This window comes from Mytilus galloprovincialis, chromosome 2 (assembly GCF_965363235.1).
Source record: "Mytilus galloprovincialis chromosome 2, xbMytGall1.hap1.1, whole genome shotgun sequence".
Taxonomy (NCBI): Eukaryota; Metazoa; Mollusca; class Bivalvia; order Mytilida; family Mytilidae; genus Mytilus; species Mytilus galloprovincialis.
In genome coordinates, this window is record NC_134839.1 from 108,187,264 (window position 1) to 108,200,966 (window position 13,703).

Below are 13,703 nucleotides of genomic sequence, written 5' to 3' on the forward strand. Positions count from 1 at the left end.
GATGAAAAGCAGATGGGGCCAATCATTTTAGTGAGATAGAAGGAGTAATACACAGTATTTTGTAGACTCCCAAAGAGAAAAGAGAATTCATGACTCATAACAACTTCTCACATTGATATATAATATCTCTGCGAAACTGAACCTAATTGATATGTTTGACATCCTCGAAAAGTGTCTATTTACTTTCAAATAGGAAGATAATACCGTCTTCGAAAGTAGTTGAATTTTATCTAACGCTTAATTAATAAGGAACTTGGAAATAAAAGTTAGAGACCAGATTTTGTTATGCAATATCCAATAGAAGAATATCCAGGATGATGAAATAATTTTTCTAATTTGGTTTTTGGATCAATACTATAAGTTAAAACGCAAAATTTCTTCTCCATTGCTGAGTGTATCAATGTTTAACAAAATCATAGCAGTGCGAGCAAATTCAACGGAATAAAAATCTTATTCACTGTCGATCAAGATATGTATATCAGTGTTGATAAAACTTAATATCACCTTCACTTTAAAAATAAAATTTCAAAAAGCTTTTAATCTTACATATTCATATAACATTATTCCCTGAATGACCTGAGTACCAACGTATGATTCCCTGAATTTGATTTATACTGAATGATTAATGTCAAAATTTTAAGATTCTCTAAATGTTTTTTTTTTTTGCTTTAAGTTTTCAATGATGATATTATTTTCTAGGTCTCTCCTACACTTTCGTGAAGTCTTCAAAGTGTCAGTATTTTGGAAGTAACTTTTAAGTATACGCAGACTATTTGTAATTTTTTAACTTTCTATTTTGAATTGTGTTTTTGATAGATATCAAAACTAAGACATAATTTACCCTACAGATGAAGACTCAAACGAGACATTAATCCCAAATATCAAACGTCAAGAGACAAATTGCAAAAGGTTAAAAGTGACAAAAGGATCAGAAGCTCTTCCAGCATCAAGGAGATGAGAAAGGAAAGTATAAATTGCATAACAAACTTATTTTGTCAAACTAATACAAACATCAGTATCAGATGAAAAGAGTGTCAGGATATTACAAAGAGATATCTCATCACTGAGTGTCAGGAGATTACAAAGAGATATCTCATCACTGAGTGTCAGGAGATTACAAAGAGATATCTCATCACTGAATGTCAGGAGATTACAAAGAGATATCTCATCAACTGAGTGTCAGGAGATTACAAAGAGATATCTCATCACTGAGTGTCAGGAGATTACAAAGAGATATCTCATCACTGAGTGTCAGGAGATTACAAAGAGATATTTCATCACTGAGTGTCAGGAAATTACAAAGAGATATCTCATCACTGAGTGTCAGGATATTACAAAGAGATATCTCATCAACTGACAATGCCATGGCAAAACATGAAAAAAAAACGAACAAAAGAAAAACAATAATAGAAAAAAACACCTCATACAAAAATTAAGACCTGAACACCACCAAAAAACAGAGGCAAAATTTGTATTCAAAACAAAAATACAAAACCAAATAAAAATGTTTTAGGGTCATGCATTTGTTTTGGTAAACTATTATTAAAAGATGAAAATTTTAATCACTCCATGAAAACGTCTTGGTTTCGGTTTCGACTTATGGCGAATGTTTATTAAAAAGCAAAAAATGATTCCCAAGGTTCTGGCACACAAACACTTTGTTCTTCGGAATAATTTCCTCCAAACATATATTATTTGTACTGTTTTAATTCGGTCAAGAAAGCGGTACAAAAGAGAGAGAGAGAGAGAGAGAGAGAGAGAGAGAGAGAGAGAGAGAGAGAGAGAGAGAGAGAGAGAACGAAGGGGGGTTCGAACTAAAACGATAAAAGAAACGTAGTTTGATAACAAAAACAAAAATAAAGATACGGATTGATTTAAATTCTCTTTAGACTTTATTTATTCAGAATGTTGTTATTTCATATTGTTGCCTGATTAAAATACGAGGTTGTGATACGCTACTCTCCTAGAACCATATATTTAACGATTAGACATGCGTCATCTAGATGACCTGTGACCATTTCTGTTATTGACTTTGTACTTTCAGGTGCGCACGAATCAAACTGACAACTACATGATTTAAAACTGTTGACTACAGATGTAAACCAAGATTTAGGATCGTCTTCTCTGCAAAAAATAAATCACACAACAAACAAATTCATTATTCTAGTTTATATATCAGACATTTCCAGCTTTCTCATTTATGTGTACACTTTTTGTTTTTATTTCATTGCAGTTTTTACTTTTTCATGACTTCCTTCTCACAAATATAACGGGAACAGTCGGAATATTCTTTTAAACCCTTTAAAGGGGCACTAGCTACGAGATATATAAAAAATATAAAGTTTGATTTTTTTTCTGTTCAATCAATAATGAAAGTGAAATAGTGAAATAACAATTCACTTTTTGCGTCCAAAAAGTTTCAATTTTGTCAAATGATACAAAGAAACATTGATAATTAGTAATTTACTTGCAAGTGAATGAGTCGACCTCTTTAAATCCGTATTCATGTGAACTTCAATTTAACCCCTAGCTAGAGATTGACAACGCATGCATTGTACGTGTACTGGTTATTCTAAGAAAAAGAATGTCAACAATGAAAGTGAAACTATGGTAAATTATTTGATTACTAATTCGATGCACATAAAATCATTCTTGTACGGTTAAAAACAATGAGAAACATATATTTTTAATCTATAAAATAAAATCAAACAGACCTATAAAAATCCAATTGCATGTGCTGGTTTAATCTATTCATATCTTTATTTATGTTTACATCGCTTATATGGTCATCTGAGGTCAAATCGGTAGGTAATTAGATGGCGTCTGGACTAAAATACACACGAAACGAACCTATATATTATCTACCCCATGCTCTGTAAACTGTTTATTTTAGAGTTTTGATAGTTTGGATAAATGTTTTACATTGTTATAAATCAAATATGAGAATTTGAGTCAAATCGGTGACCATGAATTTGACAGCTAGTGCCCCTTTAAACCTTTTTTAAAACTGCCATAAACAATATACTTTGGCATGCCTTATTTGTTGCATTACCTTTCACTTAGAATTTGAAGTTCTATAGACAGACGCTATAACATCTGCAAAGCCCCACATCAAGGAATATATACACAGTGTACACAGTTAGTTTTACGATATTGGTCATTTAGAAAAGCTTAAATAGCGTTTACTGTTTATTGACTATATACTAGACTGATTATTTATATTTTACACAATCTGATTATTTCAGTTAAAGTATACAATACATAAAATGACGATACTCTTCTGTAGTATGTACAAATGTTTTTGATTCGTTGATTTGTTGAAATAGCGTACATGTTTTCTGTATTACAAAAAACATCATAGTTCGAATTCAAAGTTACATTTGCTTTGATATTTTGGCGTATTAAGCAATGGAATTTGTTTATGAATAAAAGAATGCTTCTATATAAATCTTAGTACCAATTTGAGTGATACCTAAATACAATAAATTCATTTCCCTTATCAATCTTATTGTTATCGAAAGATCGATACAATTGACAGCATCATTAATAATTGATAAATCACAATCAAAAATATGACATCCAGAAGAAAGAGAAGTGATGTTTTAATCGCCGTGGTGGGGACGCGATTGTAGCCCGACAAGTTGAACAAAAATGGCAGTCATATTTGATATAGATATTCAAAAACGTCAACCAAACCATGAAGGCGTCCTTATAACTTTCGAAAAGATAAACGAACTACAGATTCAAAATTGAAAAGATAAATACATAATTCATATAAATGACAAATAACAGAAATGCCGAACCCGAAGTAATATTGAAAACGGAAGTCCCTCGTCAAATGTCAAAAGCAGAACCTAAACAACATCAAACGAATGAATAACAATAATTATTGTCTTATTCCTGACTAGATACTAGCATTTTCTTATCAATAATTGGTGGATTAAACCAGGATTGACAGCTAGCAAAACCTCTCATTTGTATGACTTTGCATAAAATTCCATTATATTGACAACAATGTGTTCACAAACAGACATAGCATGTAAACATTTCAAATAGGGGTACAGCAGTCAACATTGTGTTTTCTCTTTCAAGAAAGGTGTATACACGAAGCTTGAAATAAGTAGATTATTAATGTTAGACACATAATGTCATTACTCTCCGCAGTCGTGGAAAAATTTTATTTGGATTTTTTTTCAAGCAGCAATTCATGTTTGTTCAATTGATTAAAAATCTTTTCATTCACTTGAATTAGAAACAGCAAATATACTTACGCACAATTGAGGGAATCAGGTATACTAAAAGATAAACCACGTATGGCACCTTCAATACAACCAACAAATCCTAGTTGTGATACATGGTTGTTACTAGAACATGTCAGTAGGGCTTTTACATCTGTAATACAAAAATATGGGAAGCAAAGTTTATATAAACGGATAGAGACTTGTGTTAAACGTAAAAAAGTATGGGAAGCAACGTTTATATAAACGGATAGAGATTTGTGTGAAAGGTTCAAAAAAAGTAAGGAAAGCAACGTTTATATAAACGGAAAGAGACTTGTGCTAAACGTGAAAAAAGAACCAAATGATTAATGTTACAGATACTTGACTAAAATGAGTTTCTTTTATGACTATCGGCTATGAAAAACAAATTCACCGTTTTAACCATCCATAAGTATGAAGACGAATCTGTGCACACTCAACCCATTTTGCCGTTACTGTAATTCGTAGAAGAATTATTGTTAAAAAAAAACTAAAGACAGAAACAAATACCATGCACTTATTTGTCTGTTTGTCCTTTTTAATTTTTAGCCATGGCGTTGTCAGTTTATTTTCGATTTATGAGATTGACTGTCCCTCTAGTAATTTTTCGTCCCTCTTTTCTTTGGAGTGACACAATTGATTCTGTATATCAACATAAGACTCATTGCTCCAATGACAGCTATCTCAGTAGCAGAACTGGTGAATTACCTCTCAAATATATATTTCAATATACAATCCTCAAATGAAACATGTTGATCCCTTTGCAATAAAGGTTAATCTATAACCATCGATCGCGAAAAGCAACAATTATGTAATCAATCGACAGTTACTTGAAACGTGTACAGCTAGGTTCATTTCTTCTAACATCGTTCCCAATAATTCCGTTCTAAATCCTATTGTTTACAGTTATTATCCAAAAGAAAATCTGTTTAGCGTAAAACATTTTTTTCTCTCTCAATCAAATGAGAATAACATTTTTTTTATATAGTCGTTAAGTTACCTTTCATTTTCTCGTCTTCACAAAATGACATGGCAATGTTCTTTATATGCGCCATTACCTCCAAATAACGTCTTAGTCGTTCAGTGTTACACAAAGTTGTCAAAGCTGCAATGTTGTTTTCGTAAAATGGAACAATCTTGCGAAACAAGCTAAAGAGAAAAACTTAAAATTGTAGTAAATGTATACTTAACACCAGTAATTAACAAGAGTACACACGCTGAATTGTCTCGCCTTCTTGAATAATCATTAATTTTATATTGATAGTCCTAAATATAAATCTTTACTATCACATTAACTTATCATGATTAAATGAAAATGAGGTCAAGGTCATATAAACCAAACAATAAATACGTGTACACCTTACAATCATTCAATACACTAAGTATAGTTGACCTATTGCTTATAGTTTATAAGAAACAGACTTAACCAAGAAAATATTGACTAATGGACCATGAAATAAAGATTAATGTCAGATGAACAGCTTACATGCACATCATAAAATATTTCCATACACCAAATATAGTTAATCTATTGCATATAGCGTTGTATATAAAAACAAATATCATAAACTTAAATTTGACCACTGAACCATGAAAATGAGGTCAAGCTCAGATGATACCTGCCAGATAGACACGTACACCTGACAATAATTCCATACACCAAATATAGTAAATATTTTTCATTCAGTATAAGAAAAACAGACAAAACACAAAAACTTAACTATAACCACTGAACCATGAAAATGAGGTTTAGTTCAGATAACACCTGCCAGTTGGACATTACATCTTACAATCATTCAATACACCGAATATACTAGACCTATTGCTTATGGTATGTGAGATATGGACTTGACCACCAAAACTTCAAACTCCAAAAAAAAATCACCGCCGCCGCTGCCACCACCGCTGCCACCACCGCTACCGTTGCCGGAGCACTATCCCTATTCCGAGCTTTCTACAACAAAAGTCGCAGGCTCGACAATAAATGACTTCATAATTTGACGTCTAAAAAAGTTAATTTCGTGTTATGGAAGTGTAATATGCCTTAATCGACTAGATATGACTATCTGATAAATTCAGCAGAAATGAGTATAATAAATATAGGTGCAATATATATATATACAGTGGCACGACGTTAACAATTAACATGTTTTTTTCTCTCTATAAATTCAGTTCGTCTCACAAACAAACAAATTCCCCTTGTATTAATCAACTTTACAAAACCTTTTATCAAATGCATATTTAAACGTTTAGAAATAGATGATCAAATGTATGTTTAAGGTCATTAGTCTAAGACAAAATGACAAAGCCATTACTCGACGAAGGTACAAACAACAATCCATAAAACCTACATGTTAAACAACATACTAACAAAAATGGGTGATCTTAGACACTCTTGATTGAAAAGCATGTCCTTAGCGGAACACGTTGAACAGGAACAATTTTAAGCAGTAATAGTTATGCTTAAGTCATATTATTAATTGCAAAAACCATCCTTTTTTGTCTTGGTGTCTTATGTTAACGAAACGCGCGTCTGGCGTACTAAATTATAATTCTGGTACCTTTGATAACTATTTTCACAAGGCACTTATGACAGTAACTGAATGTCGAAACTTCAAGTGATATTATTTTTCGAAAGCTTAACGGACGTTATAATTTATCTCGTTGACCGTTAACCGTTATTTCATTACAGATATCTGCGAGTAATGTATTGTTGACTCGGTTTACTATAAAGACAAATCAAAAACGAAAATTTGAATCCAGAAATGACCAAGCCTCGTTGCTGCGACAGGGTTATCCTCTCCTCCTATGCATGCATCAACTACAAAGCGAATTAACACATCACTTTAAATGTCAAAATGGAGAAAAGGAAACATTCAGAAAAATAACCGATTAGACGACTGTTATTTAAAGATCAAAGACAATGAAAACATTTCTCTAGTGATAATGAAGTTGAAACCAATCAATTAAAATCAATCCAACATCTCGCAGTCTATAGTAGCAAACATTGTTGGGCTTAATTAACGACACAGTATATGCAATGAGTGAATTCAGTACTGTGTAATATAAAGTTATGCGATTTAGAACGTCTGTCGTATATATTTATTACTCATAACTGCGATTGTCAAACTGAAGTGCGATGGAGGCTATCTTGTTGTTTTCTAGACCAAAGTGGGATGGTAGAAATGCTGCAGTGCGATAGACTAAATGTTCTATGTTTTCTATACGTTTCATTGCATTTCCAGTCCTATTTGTAACAGTGTAGTGTTGATAGTAAATAGCTTAGACAAAAAAAAGCTATCGTTCGTACAATCGTTCAGAAATTATAGAAGCTCCATACGAAGGTTATTGTCCATTTAAATCTTTGAAATGGCTGGAAAACGTGAAAGTTGTTTGAAATACATATACGTCAGAGTGAAACAAAATAAGTGAAACATATAAACGGCTGCTGTGATTGAGCAACAAGAGAGAAAGGACCATTGCACTTCGGCACAGATTATCGCATTTCAGCGACCATATAGTCAGATCATATGATTTCGTATGTACGTCATACGAATTTGTACTATGCATGTATTTTTTGTGACATCACAATGCATTCTCAATAGCATGAAAATCCATGAGACAAGACTATATTCTGAAAATTTTTGAAAATAAGAGAATACTTAATTTCAGTGAATTCTCACCCACAATAATCATCTACCATTCTTGGATCCAAATTATACCCTCCCGTCAATCTATCTGTTTGTACATAACTTTCAAAATCTGGTATTGTCTCTTGTGAAGCGAATTTTTCTACTAATTCTCCAATTCTATCTGTACATCTTTGTGAAGGAATGGGTGGTGGTACTGCTTGAGCAAAACCTACAATGAAAATGACACACAGGGGTAGACGTCATTAAATCACCTTAATTTAACCAAAAACCAAACATATTCAGTAACATGCTTCACGTGTCTCTATCAAGAACTTTTTTCTTACGTTATAAGGTCTTTCCACTTTTCGTGGAAAGACCTTTTGTTTTTCTTCTGATTATTTTTTTTTTCTTCTGCCGTCTGAGATGTTTTTCAGTCATACAACATATCGAATGGATTTTTGGCCAATGATGTTGTACAGTAATGGGGGTTTTCAAATCTCACCCTGTGTGACCAAACACTTATTCTTATAGGAGTTATCTCCCCGGGTCCCCATATTCTTGTTATCGCTATATCTCTAAAACCGTAAAAGATTTTAACAAACTGTTTCACCAAACTGTTCGTCTACTCTTAAGAATGATTTGGTTAATTTTGACTGGAGTGATCGGAAGACATCTTATGGGAGTTATTTCCATTTGAAAATTTAAGATAGGCGATATGTTGGATGAATTCACACATTATTAGTCGTAGAGGCCTAAAGTCTTTTGATATGGAGTCCTTGGTCCATTTGAAGGAAATTGAGATCAAGGTGAAAGGTCAAGGTCATGTTCTCAATTTTGAATTTTGCTTGTTATCTTTATTAAAAAAAACCCGTAACAATTCATGATATGATGTGTTTGCCAAATAACTGTTTACAATAGGGCGCAACTTTAACCCGTTTAAGTCGAAGTGTTTTGGTCAACCCTTATAGGAGTGTTCTCCCCTTATGTATTTGAAATAAGTATTACTCCACAATCAAACAAGTGATTGACTTGGGGTATTTTGATTTGAGATCTCTAACCTATGACCTCGATATTGAGGTCAAGGTCAAAGGTCAATTTGACGTTCTAGATTCTGACCTTTGCTAAGAGTTCTTACTGGTTCATTATAAAACAATTCGGTCTTCTGCATTTGGTTGTAGACATTTTATCATGTACCAGTTCAACCGGAAATGACCGGTTTTTTTCCGGAAGTAGCCTATTTCAGACTATTCCTATGAATTTTTTTTTTTTTTTTTTAATATCAGTTTGAAGTATTTAATTACATGAACCAAGAGTGACATTTTCCAAACACTGTTTTTAAATCGATTCTTATTATCGAGGTGGAAAGACCTTCAATTGTTCCTTGACGACTTGGTTTTTAATTATAATTTGTAATTGTAAATAACAATAAAAAAGGGTAAAAATATATATCTTTACTAGGATTTCCAAGCATATTCTGTGACGTGCGCCTTGTCTTATAAAAGAGAGGCGAAAGATACAAAAAGGACTTTCAAACTTATCAGTCGAAAATAAACTGACAACACCATGGCGCAAAAAGAAAAAGACCCTCAGACAACAGAAAACAGACAAACAATAGTACAAAAAAACAACATAGAAAACTAAAGACTGAGAAGCACGATCCCCACCAAAAACTAAGGGCTCAGGTTCTCCGGAGGGAAACAGATTCTGCTCCCCTCGTGTTGCTAATTTATTTACAAACCTGGTAATAAGTCTAAATCGGTAAGTACAATTTTGGGAAAAGGGCACGGGATTGTAGTTGCGATATTTGGAACTTATCCACTATCATCTGTGAAACAGATATTTCATAACAGTCAACCAACTCGTGTTGGTGTCCGTACAATTTAAGAAGGGATGACTTAAACTTCACCAATTGGAACTATTGGTTTAATAGCTTCCTTGAGAGGATCAACCCTCTATCAAGGAAAACATGATAGGAATAACAAGCCCTGGAAAGTCGTTCACCTGGGAGATACATACACCGTATGCAGGTGCTGGTGGAATATTGCTACATAGAAATAGAAAGTTCACAATTGGGAAGCTGAAATCATCTTAATTATCTTAACTAGGGTATTTGTTTTCTTATTATTCTTAAATGATAGCAAAAATTGTGCACATAACGATTTGAGTTAGAAAAGTATCCATAAATACCATCTATGATCACAATCACTTAACCACTGATACTTGATACCGATTAAAGCACAATATAAAGAGTAATCGATTATAGGATATAATCGATGGTAAAACAGATCAGACGATTATTCTGGTATCTGAAGATCTTAGACCGCAATACATGTCGTTAGTGAGCTGCGACACAAACATATCTTATTGGTCAACCCGTGATGGTGACCGTAAAGCTGTTGTAGTATCGATTTCAGACGTTCTTCCTGATAATTTGCTGTATATCATATTTGTATTTCGTTTATAAATTTATACATAAATCTGGTGTTAGTTTTACATTTTTTTATTTTGGAGCCTTCTATAGCTGACTACGCGGTATGGGTTTTGCTCATTCTGGAAAGCAGCATGGTAACCTATAGTTTATAACTTCTCTGTCATTTGGTCTCTGGTGGGGAGTTGTCTTATTGGCAATTATATCACATCTTCTAATTTTTATAACGTAGATAGGTAAACACAATATGATTGGACAGAGGTTGTACTCCTGCTGCGAAATGGAACAATTGCAAATTAAAGTAAACATCATCACGTTTGCTTTACATTCTTGTTTGATTTCGTCTATCAGTGTCAATTAATTAGAAAAGAATAAGATATTAAGCAGACCTTCTAGGTTTGATAGATATAGGGAGATGTGGTGTGAGTGCCATTGAGACAACTCCCCATCCAAATAAAAATATATAAAAGTAAACCATTATAAGTCAATGTACGGCCTTCAACACGGAGTCTTGGCTCAAACAGAACAATAAGCTATAAAGGGCCCTAAAATTACTAGTGTAAAACCATTCAAACGGGAAAACCAACGGTCTAATCTATATAAAAAACGAGAAACGAGAAACACGTATAAATTACATAAACAAACGACAACTACTGTACATCAGATTCCTGACTTAGGACAGGTGCAAACATTTGCAGCGGGATTAAACGTTTTAATGGTACCAAACCTTCTCCCTTTTTCTGAAACAATAGTATAACATCACATTATAGAAAAACACACGATAAAATATCAATTGGAAGGCTTTACTCAATCAAAAAACGTAAATTAACACACTATGAACTGCGATACCTCAATGCAAATACATAGTTAATAAAATATTACGGACAAACATTCAAGGCTAAAAAACAAACAAACAAGTCCAAACAAAGCCATGGCAAGACACCACCGCGAAATACTTAATAACCCTTAGAAAATAATCACTTTTGTAAAAAAACGGTTTTCATAATATACACAGGTAAATGAAAAATAACCTTGTTGATTTAGGTATACTACTTCTGTGTATATAACATTTACCAATGATTAGGAATACCATGAAAGTTCTGTCAAATACATTCTTTTTTTATATCAAGTTTACTGACAAATACTCACTGAAATGTGGGTTATTGAATGACAGGTTACCATTAATATTTATGAAAGCAAAATTGAGAAACTTTGCAAAATGTTTTTTGTCTTTTTATCTTTGTAGGATTCTGATTCATATGAGTACACATACAAGACATTAAATAGGGATGCACAATTAGTACACATTGAAATGAAAATTTGTTTGTTGACAAATCAATCGGTAAAATAGTCAAGCATTATGAGGGTATAATTTTCAATGTATTTGTTGTTTGATGCCACTTTCAGCACTAATTGTACTATTTTGTGGCGGTCAGTTTTTATTAATAGAGGAAGCCGACATGCCCGCAGAAAAACCTTCGACCTCTTGTAAGAAAACTAGCAATCTGAGTGAATGAAGATTGTAGTCGAGCGGACTTGCATCATGGGGGATTGGAACTCACAATCTCAGTGTTGACAGGCTATTGATACAGTAGGTCGACTACTTAGACCTCAGGGCCAGCGAGGCCCTTGAAGAAAGTGAAATAAAAAGTAATAAGGTAAATGCGTTGACCGTATCAGCAATTTGTCACGTATTTTATTCATAGTTCTAGACAAAAAAATCAAATATGAATGAAGATCATGTTGTTCAATGGTTTTTGTATTTGCATTTGATTGCATAGTACCACTAAGGACCAATTAAATGGATGATGTGATGATAAACTCTACCTCCGATCTTTATGAAATGCATATTTAATATCTTTGACGAGATTTGACTCCTAATTGACAACTTTTGTGTATTTATTGACCAAGAAAAAAGTAAGGGTTTTGAAGTGAATGAGTCGACCTCTTTTAATCCGTATTCATGTGAACTTCAATTTAACCCCTAGCTAGAGATTGACAACGCATGCATTGTACGTGTACTGGTTATTTAAAGAAAAAGAATGTCAACAATGAAAGTGAAACTACGGTAAATCATTTGATTACTAATTCGATGCACATAAAATCATTCTTATACGGTTAAAAACAATGAGAAACATCTAGTTTTTTTTATCTATTTTTAATCGATAAAATCAAATCAAACAGACCTATAAAAATCCAATTGCACGTGGTTTAATCTATTCATATCTTTATTTATGTTTACATCGCTTATATGGTCATCTGAGGTCAAATCGATAGTTAATTAGATGGCGTCTGGACTAAAATACACACGAAACGAACCTATATATTATCTACCCCATGCTCTGTTAACTTTATTTTGAACTTCTGATAGTTTGGATAAATGTTTTACATTGTTATAAATCAAATATGAGAATTTGAGTCAAATCGGTGACCATGAATTTGACAGCTAGTGCCCCTTTAAGGTTTACTTATCTTAGGAATAGATTACCATAACCGTATTTGGCACATTTTTTTGAATTTTGGGTCCTCAATGCTCTTGAACTTTATAATTGTTTGGCTATATAACTATTTTGATATGAGCGTCACTGATGAGTCTTATGTAGACGAAACGCGCGTCTTGCGTATTAAATTATAATCCTGGTACCTTTGATAACTATTGGTTATGCAATTTAAACAAATGGTTGAAATTCAGCGAGTCCTGGAACTTAAATGAACAATTAACGTATATAGCAAGCCTTTTAATTCAAATAAAGAAATATAAATAAAAACAAACAACAATAATAATTAGATTAAAATTAACTTACATGTTAACATCAAAACGAACACTATTTTAACAAAATACGTCATCTTTGAACAATCAAATGTCTATTTTTGCTGAGGATCCTCTTATAAGGGGGTGTATATATACTATTAAACATATAAATAAACTCGAATTAAAAACGGCATATAACAGGTTTTGAAATATATAAGCACTTATAACAATCATAATAACTGTGAGATGTCTATGACATTTGAAAGTAGTTTATTGTCCTGTTTTTATATTGTTAATATGTTGTTGTTAGTTAGGATACAATGTGTGTCATATGAAACAACATCCCACATATGCTTTATCGATATATATGTACAGTTTGCAAAAGTATGAACTATTCGAAATACTAAGTATTTTCTTATTCCAGGCATAGATAACCTTAGTCGTATTTGGCACAACTTTTCGGAGTTTTGGGTCATCAATGCTCTTCAACTTTGTACTTTTTTGGCTTTCTAACTACTTTGATTTGAGCGTCACTGATGAGTTTTTTGTAGACGAAACGCACGTCTGACGTATTAAATTATGAGCCCGGTACCTTTGATAATTATTTACAGCTGATTCTTAGTCTTTTCTTA

The 13,703-nt window shown here is 32.7% G+C and overlaps 1 protein-coding gene across 1 annotated transcript; it reads right to left on the bottom strand.

The window, feature by feature from the left end:
• Nucleotides 1-1,869: 1,869 nt before the first annotated feature.
• LOC143065318 (uncharacterized) lies at nucleotides 1,870-13,259 on the bottom strand. Its single transcript, XM_076238825.1, has 5 exons — nucleotides 13,124-13,259; nucleotides 7,943-8,120; nucleotides 5,260-5,408; nucleotides 4,272-4,392; nucleotides 1,870-2,124 (listed from the first exon to the last, which is right to left on the bottom strand). The coding sequence occupies exons 1-5, from the start codon at nucleotides 13,164-13,166 to the stop codon at nucleotides 1,956-1,958; spliced, it is 660 nt and encodes a 219-aa protein (XP_076094940.1). The 5' UTR covers nucleotides 13,167-13,259; the 3' UTR covers nucleotides 1,870-1,955.
• Between the last annotated feature and the right edge of the window lie 444 nt (nucleotides 13,260-13,703).

Excerpts from the sequence above, each read along its gene's own strand:
- LOC143065318 (XM_076238825.1), bottom strand. The coding sequence starts at position 13,166 with ATGACGTATTTTGTTAAAATAGTGTTCGTTTTGATGTTAACAT. Across the intron at positions 5,409-7,942 it reads ATGGTAGATGATTATTGTGG|CTTGTTTCGCAAGATTGTTC; the intron begins GTGAGAATTCAC and ends TTTTCTCTTTAG. Across the intron at positions 4,393-5,259 it reads TGAAGACGAGAAAATGAAAG|ATGTAAAAGCCCTACTGACA; the intron begins GTAACTTAACGA and ends TTTGTATTACAG.